Source organism: Puma concolor, chromosome A1, assembly GCF_028749965.1.
Source record: "Puma concolor isolate L17-30 chromosome A1, mPumCon1.1.hap2, whole genome shotgun sequence".
Lineage (NCBI taxonomy): Eukaryota > Metazoa > Chordata > Mammalia > Carnivora > Felidae > Puma > Puma concolor.
The window spans coordinates 5,046,304-5,070,202 of NC_141667.1; the positions used below are offsets into that span (position 1 = coordinate 5,046,304).

At 55.8% G+C, this 23,899-nt stretch overlaps 1 protein-coding gene across 2 annotated transcripts in view; it reads left to right on the top strand.

Moving 5' to 3' along the window:
* The first annotated feature begins 6,093 nt into the window (after window positions 1–6,093).
* Window positions 6,094–23,899, top strand: part of TENT4A (terminal nucleotidyltransferase 4A) — a 47,163-nt gene continuing 29,357 nt past the window's right edge. The window contains exon 1 of one of the 2 annotated variants that reach the window (XM_086675785.1): window positions 6,094–7,356. In XM_086675785.1, the coding sequence (XP_086531911.1) occupies window positions 6,641–7,356 (716 nt within the window). In that variant the 5' untranslated portion in view covers window positions 6,094–6,640. The remainder of the gene's footprint in view (window positions 7,357–23,899) is intronic. The other variant, XM_086675781.1, reaches the window with a different exon arrangement.

The window sequence follows — 23,899 nt, forward strand, 5'->3', positions numbered from 1 at the left end:
GCCCCCAACTCTAATCGTCCCTATTGGGCCTTTTTTGCGGGCAAGCCTCAGACTCCTCATCTGGAAAGACAGGAGACTGACCTGACCATCTGCAGGGCATCGGTTTCTCAAATCCCGGGAGAGTGGCATCCTGGGATCCCATGCTGTTTAAAGGGGATGGTTCCTACTGCAGAGACAGAGGAGCAGGGCTTGGGGCAGTGCTCAGCAAAGGGGCTCATGCTCACATCACCAAAGACAGCACCAGATGCCGTAGGCCTCCAGGTGAGACACAGCATCACTTCTGCAGTCGTCTTGCCGATAAAAGACAGAACCCGAATTCGATCAAGACCTTAGATTCGACGGCCAGTTTACAAAAAATACAGATGACAGGAAATGTGTCAAATGATACCACAGGGAGATATAATTGGCAAAATCCAGACTGTGGGAACAAACGAACCATTTGTTCTTCAACAACAGATTGCCCCCCGCCCCCCCAAAAGATAGGAGAAACCATAGATTAAAAGCATTAGAAGACACAAATCAATGAATTGCAATTTATAGACCTCTTTTTTGAGATATAAATAACACATTTTATGATAATCAAAAATATTTATTATAGATCAGATGTTTGGTGATATTAAGTAAAACATCATTCACGCTTTGATAATGTACTTATGTTTCAAAACGCGTATGACTATAACTTAGTGATGCATACTGAATTATTATTTTTTAATGTTTTTATTTCCGAGAGTGAGAGAACGACAGCAAGCATGGGGGAGGGGCAGAGAGAGAGGGAGACAGGATCCAAGGTGGGCTGTGTGCTGACAGCAGTGAGCCTGATGTGGGGCTCGAACTCACAAGCCACGGGAACATGACCTGAGTCGAAACTGGACGCTCAACTGACTGAGCCACAAAGGCACCCCCCCACATACTGAATTATTTATGGGTGAGATGAAATATTATCTGGGATTGGCTTCAAAATAATTGGAGAAGGAGAAAGCAGGTGAGGACACTGGAGAACAAGTGTGACCTCGACTTGGAGTTACTGAAGCTGGGTAAGGAGCACACGGGAGTTCAATACGTATGGTCTCTCCACTTGTTGTCGAAGTTTGCAACTTTCCTTAATTAAGGATAAAAGGATGATCATTTTGCCAAAAAATTCATTCCCAAGATTTCCTTTCACGAGCGACACTGGTGCTTGAAACTCAAAAATCTCAGCAGCCACCTGGGCAGGAACGCCGCTCTCCGAAGGAAGCCTGTCTCCGTGAATGCGCACGGTATCGCCCGGCCACCCCATCATATCACGTGCTTTCTGGGGATCGGAGATTACTCACCAGCCAGACACAACTCACCTCCTACTGTCCGCTTTCCATGCTGCGTTGGCACTTTCTGAATGGCTGCTGCTTTAAGGTGCTGTCCGTAGCAAGTGGCAGTGAGATGCGTCCAGAAAATGGTACAAGTCACCAGAGAGCCTAGCGCTTCCGATGCCAGGGATCTGCAGGGGGCCCATGGTGGAGCTCGTTCTGCTGCTTGGTGGCACGGTCCAGGCTGTCTTTCCCTCATTCGGCCTGGTTCCTGGGGTGGTGGTCACATCTCTCCTCTGGCCGCAAGGTGGCTGCAGCTGTCCCAGGCGTCCTCTGCGGATGCAACCCTGTCCAGGGGTGAAGCAGGGAGTGTCCCCCTGCCGTGTCTCTTTTTATTCATCCAGAGGGCTTTCCCACGAGTGTAGTGTCCTGACAGCCTTTTCCTCTAGAACGGAGGCGGGTATTGTGCTTACACTGGTGCTGGCAGAGAGGATGAGACCACCAGCAGTGACAGGGACCCTTCCCCCATGCCTGGCCATGAAAATACCTGAGCAGAATCAGGGCTCTGCCGGCTAGAGCAGAAAGGGGCAGTGGGGACAAGGGACTTGTGTGGCAACCAGCAGCATCCACCTAGAGGTTGACATTTCAAGACAGGAGAATTCAGGCTCACGGTGCCGCAGCTGGTTTCTCAGGAGAATGGCCGTCTCGCACCTTGGGTGGCTCCCGCGTTCCCGCCAGCTGCAGAGGAGTGGCTTTACACCCCTTTACACCAGGCAGGTGCTCTCTAGGACCCTACCGTCCCTACTGCTCCTGGCTCACGTCATACTGGGGCCCTGATTATTCCCCTCCCAGCGTCCCATGCCCCTCACAATGTGACTGCAGCTTCTGCAGCTTCTTCCATCGAGAGGTGGAGGCTACACCCCCCCCCCCCGAATCTTGTCAAGGCCTCGTCACTTGCTCGAGCTCACAGAATGGTGAGGAAGGAAGTGAAGGCATGCCAGTTCGTAATTCGTGCATGTCTGCTTGCCTTCCTGAAACCCTGTTCAGCCACCCTGAGAACAAGCTGGGGCTAGCCTGCTGGATAATGAGAGATACATGCACCAGTTGACCCTGGTGTCCCAGCTGCCCGCCAGACAGCCAGACAGCCAACGGCCAGCCGTGTGAGTGTGGCCACTCTAGACCAGCTGGCTTCAGCTCACCTGGCCGCGGACTGCAGCCTGGAAGCGATCCGTTAGCCAAGATGAGCCGTGTCTGAAGCAGATCAGTAGAACCACACAGGTGATGTGCAGACTTCTGAGCCACACTACACCTTAATTTTAGGCCACTGTGTTTGGGAGTGGTCTATCTCCCAGCAGTAGCTGACTAATACACGCACACCCAGATTTTTTTTCAGCTATTTTTATAACCTATTCAGTTCCTGTGAGCAATTGGGCTCGGGGACCCTGAATTAGGCAGAGTTTTTCCAACTTCACTGTGCTTGGGAATTGGCCAGGGAATTTACTTATCCAGATTCCTGGACTTCACTCTTAGAAACTTTCCATAGATTGGGTGAGCTCCAGATATCTGCATTTTAACCAGCATATCTGATTCTGGCACAGGAAACCCATGGTAGTGTCAGCTTCGGAAACCATTTGTTCATGAGAATGAATCACTGAACCACAGTATAATCTCTAACATTACCTGTCCTTTAACATCAGGAGAGAGACAGAGAAAAGTTGATTTTGGCCACAGAAAAAAAAGCCTGACTTATCTGTGAAAACTGATAAGCAATGACCAAGACCTCCCCTACCCAGAGTCACAGGGGATGCAGCTAACTTAGTATCATTTCTTGTTTTACAGAAAGAAATATATTGCTTCTCATTTATGTAAAAACTCATGATCAGATACATAAATAATGAAACCCTGGATTTAATGATAGGAAGTTAACTATGGCTGATGAACCAAAGTTAGAAGGATCAGCTGGAGACAAAATACAAGCATAGAGCAGACCGCCACGGGGAAAACAAACTGAGAACGTTGAAAAGGAGTAAATAACAATCTGTGGAAGAGATCCTGGAAGCCAGGAAAGGCTTTCATTCCTGTTGAGTTGGTCAACCGACCGTTGGCCATTTCACCAGCGTTCATTCAGGACCTACCATGTGCCAATCACAGTCCTCAAGCTTGCACACAGCAGGGAAAAACACAGATAAACAGCCCTCTCCTTGTGGAGCCTTAGATTCTAATGGGGGGAGGGGACATAGATAATAAACAAGGTAAATAAAATTCACGCGATGGCATAGCGGATTGAACTGTGCCCCTCCCCCTGCCAAGATGAACTTCAAGTCCTAACCCTCCAGTAGAATGTTAGCCTTATTTGAAATAAAGTCTCTGCAGATGTAATCAAGGTAACATGAGGTCATTAGGGTGAGCCCTAATCCAGTATGAACGGCATCTTTCTAACAAGAGGAGACATAGACACAGGGAAAACGCCACGCAATGACGGAGGCAGAGCCTGGAGTGGGGCACCTATAAGCCAGAGAATGCCAAAGAAAAGAGCAGAAGCTAAGAGAAAGCCATGGAGCAGGTCCTCCCCTAGAGACCTCAGAGGCAGCCTGGCCTTGCTGCCTACATTGCGGGCATTTAGCCTCCAGAACTGTAGGAGAATAAATTTGTTGTTATACGTCACCCAGTTTGTGGTATTTTGTCATGTTCGTGGCCCTAGAAAACCAATGGAGATGAATGCTAAGAGAAAAATAAAACAGGGAATGGACAGGGGGAGTGCTGAGGATCAGGTTTGCGAGAGTGGGGAAGGAGAGAGCCAGGTGCGGACGTGGGGGAGGAGAATCCAGGTGGATGCAGCAAGTGCAAAAGTCCTGAGGCTCAAGTCTGTCTGCTAATGCTCGTGGCTTGGAGCAGGCTGGGTTAGGGGAAGAGCTGAAAGACTAAATGAGAGATAAAGGGATGAGAACAAGACAAGGTAGGGACTTATAGGTCACAGTAAGCCTCAGTTCGAGAAAGAAAGCCACTGGAGGGTTTTGAGTAAGAGAGCGTCATAATCTTTTTTCTTTTTTTTTTTTCTTCTTAAACGATCACTCACAAGCTGCTCTGTGGAGAAAAATGCCAAAGAGGGCAAGAATGGAATGTGGAAAACTAGCAAGGAGGCACTGGCTTAAAATATGCTAGAAATAGCAGTGGCTTGAAGGGGCTGTAGGTGAGAGCAGGGAGGGAGGAAGGGGTAGCTGTTGGATTTGGATGTTTCTTGCAGGTAAACCCAGGAGAATTTGTTGGTTATGGAGAGAGGAAGCTGGGATGACTCCAAGAATTTTGGCCCTAGGCCCTGGAAGCAAGGGGTTCCAGAATAACGACTTGTTTCTCCAGTTTGTCTAACGCACACGTTCTAATCCTTGGTCGTGATTTCCACGTGTACAATATACACTGGCTGAAAAACGTCTGAACCAAAATAGTCATTTTTATTATTTATACCATTTGCCAAAACGCCTCCGTAGGCAATCCACGGATTTTTCACCGTGTTAGGATGTTTGAAGTGTCAGCGCTTAGTAACGTGTACTCACCTACGGCAGAGGCCAGGCAGGAGAGCATGTTGAAAAGGCCTTGTTTCAATATGTTTCAAAGGAATGCAGCCCAAGCGCTGCGCTTCCTCGAAGTTGCCCGGCCAGGGCTTGCATCCGCTGGGCGGGGACCAGATCTGGCGGAGGGGGTGTGGGGGCTCTGGAAGGGCCATGGTGTCCGCGCTGGCCGGGCTCCAGTGGCTACACGCAGACTTACATAATGACATTCTGGCGTTTGCCTTGGACTTCACAAAACGTGTGGTTAGCGTCACATTCCAAACAATACCATTGTCACACCGGGCTTAGAGCATCCTCGGGCACCCGGGACTCGCACAGCGGACAGGACCTCTACGGAATCCTGCCAACCCAGTGCCGGCCTAGAGGCCAGACACCCAAGCACGCAGGCAGCACTGCCAAGTCGGCCTCGGGGAATCGCACCAGCGAGCTAGCTTGGAAGTTTTAACTTCATTTTCTTCATAGAAAATCATTTTTAAAAGGAAACAAAAAAGCCTTAAAAAAAAAAAAAAAACAAACCCCGCCAAGGAGAGTCCTGCTCCGGGGCCGCGACTTAGCCGGCAGTGCTGCCCAGGCCGCCGGCGAACACGTGGGCGGGCACGAGTGACCGCAGCGTGACCGGCTGCACACGGGCGCCTGAAGATGCACGGGACGGTACTCGGGGCATTTTTGTCCTTTCTCTAAAAGAGCGGCCTATCCGCGGTCCTTGCTGGCCTGGCCCACACGCACGGCCAGCGGGCAGCCCCAGAGCATGGCACCGGGCGGGATCCCCGACCCCGCCCGGCGGCGCGGAAACTTCCACCCAGCCGCTGCGGCGGCGGCGGCGGCGGCGGCGGCGTCTCGTCCTTGCGCACGCGCAACGTGACCGGGCGGCTGCCGGGGACCCCGGCCACCGCGCGCATGTCTCCACGCCTCAGCCTTCTCGCGGCGGCGGGAGGTGGGGCCGGCAGACGTAGCCCGGCCAAAGGCGACGCAGCGACCTCCTCGTTTCTCCCTCGCTCACCGCAGCCAAGTCTAGTCTAGGGAGACCCACGCCACCGCCGCCACCGCCCGTTCAGCCCCTCCCAGTCGCGTCTCCTTCCGACGCGTTGCTCTCCCCACCCTCACGGAGGAGCGCCCTCGTGCGCAGGCGCGGTAACCAAGGCGGCGGTGTCTAGTGAGGATTTGAAATCAGCCGCGCGTGCGCACTGACGTCTCGGCCCCGACGAGGGAGGCCGCGCTTCCTCCCCGCCCCGCTCCCTCCCCGCCCCTCATTGGAGCGGAGGCGGCGGCGCCCCCTCCTTCCCCCGCGCCCTGTCGCCGCCGAGAGTGTCTTTTCGCCGCCGCCGCCACCGCTGCAGGAGCACGGAGCGAGCGGCGCGAGCGTGACCGAGGGCCCGGCGCACGGCGGCGGCCCTCCCGCGGGTCCCGGGCCGCGCGGCGCCTGGGCCCGCCCCCTCGGCCCGGCCGCCCGCCCCTCTCCGATGGCCTCTCCCCCCGGCCCGAGTGGAACGCCGCCGCCGCCGCGGCCCCCGCGCCCGCCCCGCGCCGCGTGAAGGGAGCCCGACAGGCCCGAGCCGCCCGCCGCGGCCTGCCCGGGCCCGCCCCGCGCCGCGCCGGGACCCCGACGGGAGCCGCCGCCGCCGCCGCCGCCGCGAGCCGGCCGGAACCGGGGCACAGGCCCGCGCGCCCGTCTTCCCGTCCGCCCGCGGCCCGTCCGTCCGTCCGTGCGCGGCGCGGCCGGGGCTCGGGGCGCGGCGGGGGCGGGGCCGCGGCGGGGCGGGCGGGCGCGCGGGCCCGCGGGGCGGCGCGTGGATGGATCCGCGCGTGGCCTGGATCCAGCCCGAGCAGAAGGGGCCGGCCAATGCCCTGTGGATGCAGATCTGGGAGACCTCGCAGGGCGTGGGCCGCGGCGGCTCGGGCTTCGCGTCCTACTTCTGCCTCAACTCGCCCGCGCTGGACACGGCGGCCGCGGCGGGGGCGGCGGGGCTGGGCGGCGGCGGCGGCCTGGCCGGGCCCGCGCTGCCCGCCGCGTCGCCCCCGTCGCCCGTGCCCGGCCCCACCGCACTGCCCCCCGCGTTGCTGACGGCGCTGGGGCCCGCGGCCGAGAGCGCCCGGCGCCTGCACAAGTCGCCGTCGCTGTCGTCGTCGTCGTCGTCCTCGTCCAACGCCGAGTCGGGCACCGAGAGCCCCGGCTGCTCGTCGTCGTCCTCGAGCAGCGCCTCGCTCGGCCGGGCGGGCGGCGGCCGCGGCGGCGCCTTCTTCCACTTCGCCGACGGCCCGCCGAGCGCCCCGGGCGCGGCCAACGGGCACCCGGGGCCGCGCGGTCCCGCGCCCGCCGGCTCCCCGCCGCAGCACCAGTTCCACCCGGGCCGCCGGAAACGCGAGAACAAGGCCAGCACCTACGGCCTCAACTACCTGCTGTCGGGCAGCCGCGCGGCCGCGCTGAGCGGAGGGGGCGGCCCCGGGCCCCAGGCGCCGCGGCCCGGCACGCCGTGGAAGAGCCGCGCGTACAGCCCGGGCATCCAGGGGTGAGTGCGGAGCCGGCGGGGACCGGGGCTGGGGGGGGAGGAGGGGAGGGGGGCCCGCTTTGTCCGGAGGGTGGCTGTGGGAGGCCCGGGTTCCACTCTGTGCCCCGAGGTGTTTAGTTCTATTAACAATTAAATTCGTCTTGTAAACGAGGGCTCTGCTCGGGCCCTAAAACTGACAAGCGCGAGGAAGGGGCCCCCGAACCCGACTTGTGCAGAGGTTTTTCTTTTCAGCCTCTTGAGTGCCCCTGGAAGGGGGTACGGATACTTCTTTCGTCCTCTCCCCAACGCATGTTAGGTACCCTTGGTCAAAGCGGCGTGCATGCAGATAGCTGTGGAGTTTTACGTCAGTTGCAGACGGTTGTCAGCATTGCCAGGAACTTGAATCAAGTTGAAGGCAAATACTGGTTAAATACTAACTTTTTTTCCTGAGAAAATCCTTTTGAGGGATGATTGGTTTCTTTGGTAGTGATACAATGTAACCAACAGTGAGTTTACAAGTGACTTTTTTGGATAAGGACTTGCCTGTTGTGATTTAATTTTATGCAGAAAATAACATAAAAGTTCTTTTGTAGTTTTTAAAAGCCAGTTAATAGCATTTGAGGGGAATAAAAACATTTGTAGCACATATTCTTTGGAAGATGCCATCTTTTCTTGAAATATTTTCTTCTCAGCCTGGAGAGGAGGAGAAGTTCTAAGTTTAGTGCCATTACAGATGGCGAGGTCTGGTTAAAAACAAACAAACAAGCAAAAACCAAAAAACAGCGTGGGCGGGGGTGGGAGTGTGGGTTGAAGCAGTCCCAGGTGAGGCTGCTCAGGTGGAAACACCACTTACCCTGCTCCTTTGCCTTTCTGTGCTCTTCTGAGCACCTAGAAATGAGGTATTTGTACCCAGGTTTTATGTCAGTATTTCAAGACTTAATTCATCAACTTTCCTTGCACATCGCATCCTGATTTAAAAAGGCGCTCAGTCAAGGATCTTCTAGGCTGTTAGGGTATTCCCAGATATTAGAGTTCTATAAATCTTGCAATGGCTAGATACTGAGGCTCCTTCTTAAGAAGTTCTCTTTTTTCTTGCTGCTGCTTTTTTAACATATCTGTTCGTTCAAGTTGGAAAACACTTAAGCTGGTGCTCCTTTAAAGTCTGTGAGGTGCCCACGGTAAAAGCTCCATGCCCAGCAGCCTGTTTCACCTGGTTGGGGTTAGAAGTGTTACTTTCGTAAATTGGCCGAAGCCGGAGCATGCGCCTCGGCCCCGAGTAGGAGCCCTTGTGGAGCTGTCCAAGAAGAGGTGTCGCGCAGTGGGTTCTTGATGTTGGCGTTTGACCTGAGTTGTTGGGGTGGGGTTGGGGACAGGAACCACAGGTTTCCAGCCTGTCCTGTCGCTGGAACCAACTCCGACTCTGTGTCTTAGCCCCAGGAAAGTAGGAAGACACGTGTTTTTCACTGGGAGAGCATTTGGGGGCCCAGACAGTCCCAAGTCCCACGTCTTCCTTCCGTGAGCTTCTAGTGCTGGTGGCGCCAGGCCCTTCTGCAAATTTTTCAGGCCCCAGATCCCCTTTCCTCACCCCTAGGTTTCCAGTGAGCTGCAGTATGTACGTTGGTGTTGCTTTTCTTTACAAACGAGCCCACTGTGTACCGGGTTCTTTGCTAGGATCTGGGGGCAGGGTCGGCCTGGGAGACCCCCGTCTCTAGATCCTGACTCTGAAACCAGGCCCTCCGTGAGTGCCGCTGGCCAGCACACAACAGTACGGGCTGTCCAGGCGTGCGGGTCCTCCTTCTCGTCTGTGTCCCCAGTGTTGTCTTTCAGTAGATCCTCTGCGCCTTCTTCTCTGTACCCTTTGCAGAGCGGTCCCCTCTCCTCGAGATTGCTCCAGCGGCCCGTGGTCATCTGACACGCACTTGCTGGCCTCTGGGCCTCTCCCAGAACTGCCAGTGGGATAATGGCCTCTGTCAGCAGCTTTGGTCAGCTCCCATCCGTGTAGAACCGGGTGATGGCACCTCCCGCGTCCTCAACCTGAGCCCTCAGCATGCCTCCCGGGCCCTGCTGCTCGGTGCCCTGTCTGGGGGCCTGCTGACGGTCCTGCCCCTTCACCCCTGCTGGCCCTGTTGGACCTGTGCAGAGGCCACGTGTAGGGTTGAAGAGTAGGCCCCGGGGCCCCCGGGAACTCTGCATTCTAACTTACTTAGACGGGAGCCACTGCAGCAACGTGTGGGGTCACGCTCCCGTTTTCTGTTTTGCTGGCCCCCCTTCCTTGCCTGCCTCTGTGGGTCGCGTGCCCCACTCTGGGTCTCCCCGCTTCCTGCCATCTGTGCCTGGAGGGAGGACCCTGTGGGATTGCCTGCCAGGCGCCTGGAAGGGCCGGTGCCCCTGCTTGCTCTGCTTCCTCTGCACGCTTCCAGCAGACCCCGTTTCAGGAGGGACAGAGGAGAGGAACGGGAAACCTCGGGAGCACTTGAGCTGTGCCTGCAGTGAGGTTTCCGCCGAGGCCCGCTGGGCCTACGCGACAGAACTTTTTGGCATCGAGAAGTAGCGCTGGTCGAGAACTTGGCTCCGGGCGCCGGCTTCCTCCAAGCGACGAGGAAGGGCACCATGACGTGGTTCTTCTGTAGCTTAGAAAGAGAGCCCTTGGCCCGGTCAGTAGCAAGGAGCCTTGGCGATGAGGAGCTGCTCAGGCTTCCTGTGAGTTCCCAGGACGGGCATTGCTGGAAAGATCGTGTGTGCGGCCCCGGGAACGGGTGAGCAGGAGCCCGGTGCTGCAGGAGCCAGAGTAGCATCAGCCAAGGCCATTCGGGCCTTTGCGTGGTAGCCCGTGTGGCAGGCAGCCTGAACTGCTCGTTCCTGTCTGGGGAGGGGGCTCTCCCTTAGGAACCTGACCTGGTGGCCCAGCCCTGGGGGGGCTTCCGGTCTGCTCTCCTCCTGGAGCGAGGTGAAGAAAGAGAGTGGAGGAGGGCACGGGGATCGGTACAGGAACTTCCGAAGCGGGGAAGGCAAAACGCTGGTTCCGGAGAGCTCCGGATCGCTCTGGTTTGTGTTCTGCGTTTTGGTTGAACCATCCAGCTTTCTGTTTTGGGAGCGGTGTGAGTTGTGCCCTCTACCCAGGCTTCTGACTTGGAGATGCAGGCGGGTGTGGACAGGCTCACGGGCCCTGCGCATCCCAGCCTCTGCCCCTTCCTTTTCCCCACGCCCTCCCCTCCTCACCCCCGGCCCAGCAGTGCGTTGTTACTTTGCCTGGCTTGGTCCTGAATCCTTCAGAAACCTCCTTGAAGGCGAAGAGAAGGCCCGGGTGAGAGGGCGGGAGCGTGGATCGCAGAACTTGGCCATGTCCTGACAGGTGCCCTGGGAAGTCCCGGGAAGAGCGCAGGGGAACGAGGCAAAGCCTCCAGCTCCTGGCAGGCACCTGCAGGCCTGCGCCCCGCCCAGGCTTCCCAAGGGCTTTGGCCCTCGGCAGGTCTCCTCTGGCGTGCCTCGCTCGGGCCACATCCTCTCTGCGGGGTACTCGGCAATGTTTAATTTTTTGACATCTATTCACTCAGAGAAAGACAGCTCTCGATCTGAAGTTGGTGAGAGACTGACACATGTCGCTCAGAGGACGTGGTCAGCCACGCTGGCCTTGTTACTCTACATGTGCTCTCTTCGCTCTGTTCTGAGAGCCAGCCTGGAGGCACGCCCGGCATCCCTCGTCCCCCTCTGTGCTTGCAGCCTGACTTGGCATGCCGAACGTAGTGCCTGGCACTCCCTCCCACAGCATGGCCCTGCGGGGACCCGGTGGGAGGGCACAGGTGAGACCCGCAGGGCCGTCGCAGACTCCAGCGTGCCTTGCCCGCACACCCCGAGTGATGCATGGCAGAGCTTAGTGCGAGACCTTCCTCAGAAGGTGATGGGTGCGTGGGGGGCCTCAGTGGCTCAGTTGGTTAAGCATTTGATTTTGATTTGATTTTCTTGATTTTGGCTCAGGTCATGATCTCAGGGTTCCTGGGTTCGAGCCCCATGTCAGGCTGTGCGCTGACAGCGTGGAGCCTGCTTGGGATTCTTTCGCGCGCCCTCTGCCCCGCCCCCCCATAAATAAAGTTAACAAAAATTTTTAGAAGGTGATGGGCGTGCACATGGGCCTCCCTTCCTCATGCTTGTCCCCTGTGACCCCAAAAGTGTAGGGCCATAGAAATAGGAGCAACCACATGGTGCACACGTTCCCGCTGCACCGGCCACATGAGATGAGCCCCCACCCCGGGATTCCTCCCCGCTTGCTAATAGCATCGCCTGGTCCAGCCCATCCTGCTGGCGGCTGTCACTGCACAGTGATGTCGGGAAGCTCGTGCAGGGTGCCGCTCTGGTGAGGTTGGACACACTTCCACCTGCTCCCTGATAAATGCTCATGGGCAGGGTGAGGACTGCGGACACGGGAGAGGGGCACCCAGGAGGAGGTGGAGGGCAGGACGGGTGCCCCAGAGGAGGATGGGGCAGTCCTGTGGGAAGATCGAGCCCACAAATGCTTCTGCAAAAACTGGCCTTGGTAATGCTCCTGCTGAGGACGTCTGAGTGGGGAAACGGGGACCCCGTGTTGCTGCTGTGAGCTTGTGACCAGAAAGCAATGACACAGTGCCGTTCGTGCCTTAGAAATAATGCGGCTTGGACCGAATGCCTTCGATGATGGTTTGTAAGTCAGTGTTTTAAAGTATCGGGTTCTCATAATTTTAAGATTTGTACTTCAAGGTTAGGCCTCAAACCTCCTTTTGGTTGCTATTTGATAGGAAATTTGGGTTCCTGTTTTAAAGAGAGTCCCATACCTCCGATGGAAGGAGGGATGATCGTTATCCTTGGGAAATGAGGATTTTCTATACCTTGGTATACTCTGGTATTGTTTAGGATCTAGGTTTTGAGTTATGCAATAAAAGCGGGTTGTGAAAAATACAACAAACCGAAACACCCTGTGATGCAGAGGTTGGGAAACCGGATTTCGACGCTGCTGCCACAACACAGGCTAACAGGTGAGGGGTAACTGCCTCGTGCTAACTACGTCCATAGGACATTGTGTAGCTACAGTGCCACCTGGAAGTTGCTGCTGGCTGTGGCTCTGGAGGGGCCCCTCCAGAAGGCTCTGGGCAGCCCGTCAGGGGGTTCTCTTTTCCTAAGGCTGCTGAGGGAGCGGGGCGGCCGAATAAAGGCAGACAGGTGATCTTGGTAATGGGGACAGTTGCCCCCCGTGCAGGTATACGTCTCAAGCAGGGTGGTCAGGGGCGCATCGTCCCTACGGTGTGGGATTTGCCCTGCAAAGTAAGTGTCTTATTTTAAGAATCCTGTGCGCAGTGTTGTTTTTTTTCCTGCGTAACAAAGGACCACAGACTTAGCGGCTTACACCAGTACTCGTTTGCTGTGCCTCAGACTCTGCGTGTCAGAGGTTGGGATGGCTGGGCTGGGTTCTTGCTCAGGCTCTCCCCAGGCTGAAGGCAGACTGCTGTATTCTCAGCTGGAGCGCAGGGACCTCTTGCAGACTTATTCCTGATACAGGCAGAATTCAGTTCCTTGCTGTTGTAGGACGGAGGTCCCCGATTCCTTACTAGCTGCCAGCTGGGGACCTATCTCAGCTCCTTGAAGCCATCTGCCTTCCTTGACTCGAGGTCCCTCCGTCTTCCAACTGGCAACAGTGCCTTGAATCTCTCTGGCCAGGTCTCTGCCCGCCGGAGGAAGCCCTGTGCTTCAAGGGCTCGTGTGCTCAGATCAGGCCCACCCAGGCGATTGTCTCTTTTCAGGGCATATGTACTAATACAGTGGGACCACGGGAGTGATGGCGATGTCGTCTTAGCCACAGGTTCTGGGGGTTGGGGTCCGGAATCTTCTGGAGGCCGACTGCCACGTGTGGAGGCGTGCTCCTGTAGGTAGACTTCCCTGCCTTAGGTGACAAGGAGGTTGTGGTTTTCTTTGCCAGCTCTTCTCTCCCTTGACTGGACTCCAGCCCATCATGATGACTCTGGTAGATGTCTGGTCCCTGTCCTCGGGCTTGGTTGTCACAACTGAACTCGGACAACCAGAGTGACTAGCTCTGAGTGCCTTTGTGTGCCTCTCTCACGTGAACTTCTCTTAAAATCTGTCATCAGAGAAAAGTGTACGTGGAAGCCATGTGACTGAACACACAAGAGCTGTAGTGACTGACGGACCATTCAGGAGGCATCCTGCGTGGGCCCGCTTAGGAAGGCTGTCCTTCCTGCGGTGGGGTCGGTGGGGTCGGTGGGGGGGAGGTCAGGGGTGCTAGGTCATCCATCAAGCTGTCTCCGGAACTTCTAAATACATAGCAGTCCGTCTTTGCTTCGAGAAGACGCCACACCACTTAGACGGCGGCCCAAGTTCGTGGGGGTGACCCTGGCTTCAGAGCCCTGTGCCGCCTCCAGGCGGAGCATGAAAACCCCACACGGTGCTTCCCTGGTCCCTTCCTGCGATTCCCTCTGCTCTGACACTGCTGACCTCTGTCCTCCTGCAGCCCCGGGTCTCAGCCTGCCTTCCCAGTGCCAGTACCCGCTGGCGGCCACCTCCCAGTGAGCGCCTGGTGACCGAGGGAGGGAATGAATGGCAGGATCTGCCCGCTTAGGTGAACAGATGAGGAGGGGCAGGGCTGTATAGTTGAAGTCAAATGCTGAAGGTAACTCGTATGGTTTGTCTTAGAACTTTTGAAGATTTGATGGCCAACCTGAAGTTATATTAATGCAGAACATTAAAATAAAATTGATTGCAGTTTATCTGCTCATCATCCCAAAGAGCGTGGTTAAACCAGTTTAATACCTTGCAGCGTAGAACACAAAGCAGAAAGCTTTAAAAAAAAAAAAAATCCTGTATTTGAAAGGCATCCATTTAGATTTAGCCAGTTTCTCTTTGTCATTGTAAAGTTAATACCTAACCCTGAAAAGTTAGGAAACACTAAGAGTATAAAGACAGCTTGCCCATCCTTCGGCCACCTGGTGCGTGCCCGGTGATCAACGTAGGGGGTCCTGAGCTCCCGAGGCCTGCTTCCCGTGTGTCGGTGGCCGGTGGCGAGGCGGGGCTGGGTCTCCAGGCTCAGCAGGCCTCTGCACAGGTTAGCCACTGACAGGGAAGCCTCGATGGCAGTGTCTTGGAGGTGCCCAGGTTCCCGTTGGCAAGGAATGTCTTTCACTGTCAGTGACGTGCCTTTTTATGGTGGGTCTGTGCTCGTTTTTAATTCCTAAACCAGCCGCTCCGTGGAACCGTTTAGGCTCCCCTGTGGTTTAAGACTGGAGTTCATTTCCTAAGTGATAACATGTGGATGTAGGTAGTTTTTATCTTTCCGTGTGTGATCCTCCTGTTTCTGCGATCCCGTGGATCCGAAGGAGTGGCTGGGATGCAGGAGTCCAAGGGAAATGCAGAATCACATCGTTTCCTTCTTGCTTTGAACCCTTTGGCGGGAGTCTGTCTCCCACCGCTGAGGCGGGCCTGTGGCCTGGAGCTCGGTTAGCCTGCGTCCCGCACCCCAGGGCCTCGTTCCCAGGTTGGGTTTTGACCTCTGAGCCTCAGTTTCCCCATCTCTGAAGTGCAGTCTGCCACATCGCCCTCGCAGGACGGACCGAATAAAGGGGACTTGGAAGAGCCACGTGAGCTGTCATGTGGAGGACGGGGATGGCCGCTCCTTCCCTTCCCTTTTCTTCTCTCTGAGGAAATGGAAACCAAAAATTAGGCGGTGCTTGTTGCCAACTGGACAGAAAAAGCCTTTCGCTCCGGGTTTGAAAATACAAGTTTCCCCCTCCGGCCAAAGCTTTTCTCGCAGAAATTGCTAAAGCCTGAAGTTCCAAGTCCTCTGGGGCCCCTGCCATGCTGTGAAGACGCTTCTCCCTTTGAAGGAATTCTCCGAGTTTAAAAATTTAAACTGTGCCTAAGTAATGCGTTCTGCAGTTTTTAAATAAGCGTCTTTCCAGAGCTTTAAGGGCACTCCTGATCTCTTAGGTCTGTCTCCGCATGTCACCTGTTTGAAGTCCTTGAGGGTTTTTTGTCCTGTGTGCATGGTAGGAGTGGCTGTTGTGTTATTTCTGTGAGCTCCTTGCAGCTTCTAACTTCCGTTCTGGTGTGGTGGTGCACACAGCAGGAAGGGGCAGGGAACTTGCGACTGAGAGCAGACTGTCCGGCAGAATGTTCTGGGAAGATGGAGGAGTTCTGTGTCTGTGTGGTCCAGTACGGTAGCCACCAGCCACGCGTGACCCTCGAGCGCTTGCAGTGTGGCTGATGCAACTGTGGGACTGAGTTTTAGTTGCATTTAATTTTAATGAAAACTTAGATAGCCTTGTGTTTGGACGGCACCGAACTAGGGTAACTTTAGATTCTTTATTCGAAACAACAAAGTTTGATTCAGCAGCTGCTGCCTAAACGAGCCCAAACCTGAACAACAGCAAAAGCTGTGGTGCTCGGCCGGTCCCCACTGGGAAAGCTCTAGAAATTGCGTTTCGGAATTCCTAGCGTATATCCTCTTCAAAGGGCTGCTGTTTCGGTGGCACACGAAGCCTGGGCTCCGTCCGTGGCAGGGTACCAGACGGAACGACTGCGTGTGGCTCAGAGCGTCCAGTCTGGCCCGTGGGCGGTGGTGTCAAACCCCCTCTGCCGGGCGCGTGCCGGAACCTGGACGGTCCCGTCTTCCCTGTCACGCAGCGGCCACGGAGGCTCTGTGGGGCTCGGCTCTCTGCGCGAGCCTCCTCCCTGTGTTCTGAGAGCAGGCCCAGGAAATGGGAAATACCACCCCTGTCTTGCAGACAGAAAAGTAACTAACGCCTAGACAGGCGAACACGATCGTTCCAGTGTCGACGTCAGGAGCTCCAAGCAACGCTGCATGACGGAGACGTCTTCGATTTCGCGGGCGACGGTTCGCAGCTCACCCTGCAGATCTGGCTCCAATGTGTTTGCTTTCCTGAAGAGCGAGATGGCACGGGGGAGAGGGAGGGTGAGGTCCTCCTGTGGGGGCTGTGAGACAAGGCAGATGATGACAAAGATGCTGTGGGGGAGGCTCGGGGACAGGGAGCCAGTCCTGCGGCCCTGGGAGCTGCGGTTCCTGCCTTCTGCAGACATTCCAGAACCGACCTGGAGGGAGCAGGGCTCCTCCCATCTGGAGCTTCCTTACGAGCTGCCATCTAGGAAAAGTGGAGCCTGTGATGAGTTGCTGTTTTAGCTGAACACAACTGAAGGCCAAGAGCAGGACCCGTGAGCGTTTTTGGACTGCCTCCTCCCGGTTCTTCTTGACAAGAGCTCGTTTTAAAGAGAGAATAAGCTTTAGTAGATGAGGCACCTTGTCCAGGGTGCACCTAGAAAACCAGAAGAGCTGCAGCCCCATGGCGGGCCCGCTTGACCACAGAGCCCCCGGGCCTCGCCACTGCCCCTCCGGGAGCAGAACTGGTGTGCTCGGGTTAGGAGCAAGACGCGAGGACTTGGTGAATTGGCAGAGAAGGGAGCCATAGGGCAACGCAGTGGAGTATCTTGGTTAAAGACATCGTCTCTAAGTTTAAGCAGAGATTTCTAAAACTTGAAGGACAACTCTGAGTGATCCAAAATACAGAAGAGGATACCTTACATGGTTTGTGAAATGCAGACATCCCGAGGTCTTGCTATAAGTGAGCTCCTGGGAAAAAGCTGATGATGAGTCTGTCTAGAGAGTTTGTGACTCTATCAGAGACCGACTCACAAGAGATGCGAGGTCTGCATACAAGTACAACGTAAACGAGCATGGAACGGAGACCAATTCCAGGTGAGAATTTGTCACAGGTTAAAGTTTGGAATGAACTGAAGCTTGCAAAATTGGTAAGAGTGAAAATGGCCTTTTAGGATTGTGTTTGGGTAAAGATGGGCAGAAGTGAGAAGCTTGTGGTTGGGGAAGATGGCTCACCGTTCTCCAGTCTTCCTTCACAGGCGAGCACTCCAGTCTTCCCTTTGCTCCCGTCTAGCCAATGGCCTACCGCGCCTGTCACTGTAATGATCATCACTGGCCCTGTTGACTCTCACCCCTTTGTGTAGCGGCTCCTGTGGCCCTCGGCCGGGAGAGGAGGAGGGTGTGGCTCCGGGCAGGGCGGCCCCTGGCTCACACAGCTGGCAGGTGCCATGCTGCTTTTGGGTCCCAGGCAGTCTGAGTCCACAGTGCGTCGTGTCAACCGCGAGACGTGCAGAGCAAAGAGGGAATTGTTCGAAGAGGTACAGCAATAGGAAGAAAATGATTGCATTGAATTCCGGTCTCTCGGCTTGCAGGTGGCAGCGTGAAGTTCTGCCCAGGCTCCGAACGAGGCAGGGACCCCGAAGGTGGGCTTCTGTGCCTTGATCTCCCCAGAAGGAGCCCGAAGTAGTTTCGGACAAACCCAAGTGTGAGGTCCTGGTGCCGTCACCCGGCATTTTGAAGTGACTCCTATAAGCGGCCAGTGATGCCACTGCCACATGTGATGCTGTGCCTCTTACAGTTCTGTGTGCTGATTGCTTTTTTTTCTTTTTGATATTTTTTTAACATGTATTTTTGAGAGAGACAGAGCACGAGTTGGGTAGGGGCAGGGAGAGAGAGAGAGAGAGACACAGAATCCGAAGCAGGCTCCAGGCTCTGAGCTGTTAGCACAGAGCCCGGCACAGGGCTTGAACTCAGGGACCATGAGATCATGAGCTGAGCGAAAGTTGGATGCCCAACCGACTGAGCCACCCAGGTGCCACTGTGCCCTAATTGCTTTAGAGAGCGTTTCCAAGAGTGCTTTCTGCTGATTTTTAAATAAGTGTATTATTTTATTAAATGGATTTGTGTGTGTTTGTGTTTTCTTAAAAAAAAGAAAGCTTGAAAATCATTACTTTCACCACCTGGAGAAAAGCAAAGTGCAATTAGGTGACTGCCATTGGGGACCTCTCTCTCTAACTAAGCCCACGCACGGGTGGACACGTGGATTGACCAACAGAAGTAGTTGCATTACCACTCACGTCTCTTTAAATACACTCACTACATTATTAATTTTGCCTGAAAGTGAAAGTAATGTTGAGCATCAGATAGAAATACTAGCTTCTGAGAGGTATTGTGAAGACCAAGAACATAAAAAAAAGATGGAAACCTTAAGTGGCTAAGTGCAAAAAGATCAGAGTAAAACTTTTAATGAAATCATAGCAGTTTGCTTCCTGCTTAACATAGAGATGTTAAGCCCCTGCTGTGGACTGAATCACGTCCCCCTTGAATTCCTACATTGTCGAAGCTCCAAGCTCCAAACCCCAGTGTGGTGGTATTTGGGGAAGGGGCCCTTGAGGGGGTGATTAGGTTTAGATGAGGTCATAAGGGTGGGGGTCTCACCCTGGGATTAGTGCCTGTGAGACAAGAGGCCAGAGAGCTCCGAGGCCCTGTCCGTGAGAAGGCAGCCGTGTGCACCCTGGGAAAAGGGCTCTCGCCGGAACCTGCCCACACCAGCGCCCTGATCTTGGACTTGCAGCCTCCAGAACTGTGAGAAATACATTTCTCTTGTTGAAATTGCCTGGTCTGTGGTGCCCTGTTACGGCAGCCTGAGCAGACTAAAAGAGCCCTTTTATACATCTTTACCTCCTGATTTGCATTACATTATTTGTCATCATGAGTTAAGCGTTTGTATTTTGTTCTGTAATTAGAATCGCTACCATTTACTGAGCCTGTACTGAGTGCCAGATCCTATTCTAAGTGCTTCGTCTGGATTCATTAAATCTTCATGACAGTGACGTGGCGGGGGGGGGGGGGGGGGTGGGCACCGTGCGCATCCTCGTGTCTCACGTGGAACAGCGCAGGGCCCCGCGAGGTCTCCCAGCCAGAAAGCAGCAGGGCCTCTGACCCCAGGCCTTCTGGATGCCTGGTGACTCTGCAGTGCTGCCTGGACACCGGAAACCACAGTTTACAATCGATTAGTCTTGGTTTTGTGTTTATGTCAACTCGGTGCTCACCACCAGGACTCTTACGGGGTTCCTGAAGATTTCCGAGTTCTCGGCGGGGTCGCTGTTTCCAGTGGGCCTCACCGAGGGTGCGGCTTCGCTGGCAGAGCTCTCAGGAGCCGTGCCTTCTTGCCTTCAGGTGCTGTCGTCGGTGTCGCAGGAGCAGATCCTGCTCCTCTGGCCGTGACCCTGGCCTTGCTCTGCTCTGGCCGGGGCGCCCCTGGTCCTCGCACCGAGCTCCGCTGAGCACCGGGGGCCCCCGGCAGCCCTTGTACGTACTCAGCAGCTCTGCATGCAGAAGCCTCTGGTGTCTCTCTGGTATGTGCCTGCACTCGGGTCTCTAAAGGGGAGCTAACTGGGGCCACGTTCCCGGAGGCCCGCTGCGGGCCCCGGTGCCAGTCTCCCTGCCTCAACCTGGCCGTGTGTCTGGCTGTGGATGCTGTCCGAGATCGGACGCAGGTCGGACTCCCCCGTGGGTGAGGGTGGTTCGCATTGGTCAGTTTGTCAGTCGCCTGTCCCAAGCCTTCCCCTCGCCTAGGCACGGTCCCCTGTGCCGCGGCTGTCCCAGCGTTGGTCGCACCCGCACAGCGGGCTCTGCCCTCACTTTAGGGAGACCGGCTGTGCCGCGAACGCCTTGTCCTCCTGTTAACGGGGTGTCTTTTCCCTCCGGAACCTTTTGCCCTCAGATGACCGCAGTCATTTCCTTCTACCCTGTGCTCGTTTTGTGGAACGAGGCTCCTGTTGCTTCGGCTCCCAGTCTGTGTGCTTAGCACTGAGCACTCCCTCCCCTCACTCTGCTGTTTGTCAGCAGAAGTCGGGTAACCCCGACTTCCTGGGCACGTTCTTACCGAGGTTTCTTCTCTGTAGAACAAGGCTCCAGAGCACACTTGTCCTGATCTCCGCTTGTGCCTGCCTCCCGACTGACTTCCTTGCTTCCGTTGCGTACTGGGTTCCTCTCTTTTCTTTGTGTTGTGTTTCATTTCGTTTCTTTTAGCTTTTCTTTTCGCTGTGTTCTGTTTCTTTTCTCTTTTTTCTTCCTCCCCCCCCCCCCCCTCACAGGCCACCTTTGTGCCCACGTGGCACAAGTGTGTTCCTGCTGTACCCTTCCCACCTCACTGAGAAGCTTCAGCTCAGGCTTGAAAGGCCGTGTCCGAGGCCGGTGCTCCGGGACCTAGCAGCCCTGCGGGTCTAGAGGAGAGGCTTGGGGGACTCGGCGGGCACCTTTGTGGGGGCTGGGGTCTTCCTGAATGACTCCGGCTTCTGCAGGCCTCTTGGGCCCTCTTCCTTCTGGCCATGGGGTGTCTTCACATGCCCACAGTCTTGTTTGCTCGGGAGTCAGCCCAGGGGAGCTGCCCCTGTGTCCCGGGCTTGGGCTTCCTCCGCTTCCCCAGGCCTCCCGAGTTCACCCTTGCCGCGGGGACCCTGCCGCACGTCCTTCTCCTGGAACGCTGGCCCCTGAGCTGTGGGGTCTGGCTGCTGCTGGCCCTGCGAGCCCAGCACCAGCCCCGGCCCCTCGGCACCCAGCCTCCGGCAGCACGGGCACGGCCGGGCTGTGCGTGTGGTTATTGCCTCCCCTCTCCGCACTGCCTTCTCTGCTCTCCCAGACTTTGAGCAAGGGCCTTACTTACTTCGTTGTGCTCCCCACTCAGAGCCAGCAGCAGGGTAGTGCCTGCTGTCTCGTAGGTCTGCGGGAGGAAACTGGAGAGAGAGCACTTGCGTCTGCTTTCTGCACCTCGTGTTGCCTTAAACCTTTGGATCCGTTAAGCCCTCCCCCTCCTCCTCTCCCCTCCCCAATAATTTTCCAGTCCTGTTGTGCTTTTTCTTTCTTTTTTTTTTTTTAATTTTTTTTAATGTTTATTTTTGAGACAGGGACAGAGCATGAGCGGGGGAGGGTCAGAGAGAGAGGGAGACACAGAATCCGAAGCAGGCTCCAGGCTCTGAGCTGTCAGCACAGAGCCCGACGCGGGGCTCGAACTCACGGACCCGTCAGATCATGCATGACCTGAGCCGGAGTCGGACGCTTAACCGACTGAGCCCCCCGGTCGCCCCTTGTTGTGCTTTTTCTTAAAAACATTTTCAGTCCTCTTGGAGGGACCTTGGGAGGTTGCTGAGTGCTGAACCCTCTCCCGAGCCTTAAAGAGGCTGTGGTGTCCCGTGTGAGGCCCTGACAGTCGGTCCTGTAAACTGGACGGGAGCAGTCGTGGCTGGCTGGAGAGTACGCATATGGTAAGTGAAAGTCCCGGGAGCTTTTCTCCTTTGGGGAACGGACGTTGAACTGTGACACATGTGGTACCGGACGTGGGCAGGTCCCGGGGAGGCGAACGCGCCAGCGTGTGGGGTGGATGGGGGCTCGCGGCCCCGGCGCCGGGCAGGTGATGAGCGCCTGCCGTGTGCCTGTCTGGGGGGGGCCACTTGGAACCGGATGTAGGCCTTACCCAGTGCCTTTCCGGTCTCGGTGACAGGGAAGGTGACCTCACGTCCTCCGTCAGGGGCGTCGGGACGACTTGTCTCCTTAGAACAGCACCGGCAGTGAGACTGTGCGTGCCTCTGGTCCTGCTGAGTGGTCAAGGCCAGGCAAGCAGCGGGTGGGGGTGGAGGTGGAGGGTGGGGGTCCCAGATTTTGCAGGAAGCACACGGGAGGGCGGCTGAGTGGGAGGCTCCAGGGAGCACTTTGCGCAGCGGGAGCAGAGGCCGCCGGGGCGCTGACTGGCCTCAGCTCTTTGTGCAGGAGCGCACCCCCGGTGCGGTGTTGAACTGCTGAGCCTCCCGTCGGACGGGGTGATGCTGGTGGTTACCCGGGTCGCGCTCAGGAAACGTGTCCCGCGGTGCCTGCACAGAGCAAGCCGGTGGTACATGTCAGCTGATGATACGCGTGTGGCCAGGGAGTTGTGGGGTTTTTCTCGCAAGTCCACGTGTAGCCTTCAGACCTCCCTCCGCACGCAGCCCTTGGGCAGCAGTACCTTTGATGAGCTGGCCCAGCAGAGTGGGCCTGTCAGCCGTGCCCGGTGTGGGGTGGCCAGAGAGCCTCGCACACGTCTCCTCTGGGTTCATCCTTCCACACCTGCGGAGGATTTTCTGGGAACGTGAGGGTAGTGTTTCCAGGAGCCCCGTCCTCGGGTGGGCATTGCTGGGGCGGGGGGTGAACGCGGTAGCTTCCTGAACCAGTGGCTTGGCTGGCTCCAGAACCAGAACGTTAGCGATGAAGGGGCCTTGGAGCTGAGCGGGCGTGGAGTCTCCTCGACAGTCGCGGCGCTGGGCACGGCTCTCTCGTGGGCTGACAGGGCCACAGGACGCGCCCTTGCTGGTGTGCCCGAGATGTAGGGGCAGGAGACCAGGGTCTTAGAGAAGACTTACCACAGGTACGGGGATGTCTGCCCTGGAACCTTCGGAGGTAGAGAGGTATCAGTTCACGAAGCTGATGGGATGGTTTTTTGGTGGGTTATGGTTATGAGAGCAGTAATGTACTTGTTGAAGAGGCCTGGACAATAGGGAAGAGGAGTCACCCATGATTTTCCTGCTGGCACTCAAGTGTGTTTCTCTGCTGTTTTTAGTGCTACTTTAAATACACTGCACAGGTGTCATTTTGTATTTGTTCAAATCTAATTCGCGATCAGTGCTTCCTCGGTCATTGGAAAGAAAGCTCTTTTAAACAATTTAAAAACGTTATGTGGATGTACATTACTCCCCGAGTAGAGTTATAGTCATGACTTTGCATTCTTTATAAAGGGACCCACGTTGCAGAAGTTTCTGCACAGGTTTCTGTATGTCAGGTCACCTCCTGAGTGTGGCTTCCCAGCTTTGTGGCTAAATGCTGAAGTTCAAACTACACAGCTCTGGGTCTGAGTCTCGGTTGCATGATCCTGGGCTGGCTACCACCTGCCTAACGAATAGTTTTCTCATTTGTAAAGAGAAGACAGTATTTGCTTTCAGGACTGGGAGGCTCATGAAAATGCTGGTAACGTAGACGATACTGTGTAGCATTCCGGAATATTAACGTTTTCAGACTCTTACTAATCTTCCTCAAACGATGATTGTCTTCATGGAGGGTCGGGATCTCTGGAAAGAGGACAGAACATGTAGCTGTGTTCATTTCAAAAATGGTGCAGCAACTCGAGCTGGCAAACAGGGCTCGGGATCTGGGCTTTTAGACGCAGCCATACGGTTCCCCCTGAGCACCCTACAGGTGGCCATGGTGCTTCCTGATTGTGCCGTGGCTGCTGTGCAAGTCTTGGTGGCAATGGCCTGAGCCAGCGCAGGAGAAAGCCAGCATAGGTGGCTCAGCAGAGTGCCTTCTTGGCCTCTCCTTGCCCCCCAGCAGCTCTCCTGGCTGTGAGCTAGTCCTTAGACTTGTAGGTTGTGGATTGCACTGTGGGCTCTGTAGGGCACCAGTGTCAGGAGACTGAGCCCTTTGGTCATTTTTGCCCCTGATGGATTGTGGACGTGCTAATAAGCAAACGGGTTTTCTCCAGCTGGTACCCGTGGCATGGGATAGGTTCTCGGGGGTAATAATACAAAATGGTTCTGAGTAGCACTAACCCCACCACTGGACTTTCTATTGAGTCAGCTTGTGAAATGCTGGGTTAGATTCACTCTGGTCTGTAGGAAGCTCCCGGGTGCCTCACTAGAGTTCTCTTTCTAGAAGCCATGTCAGAAT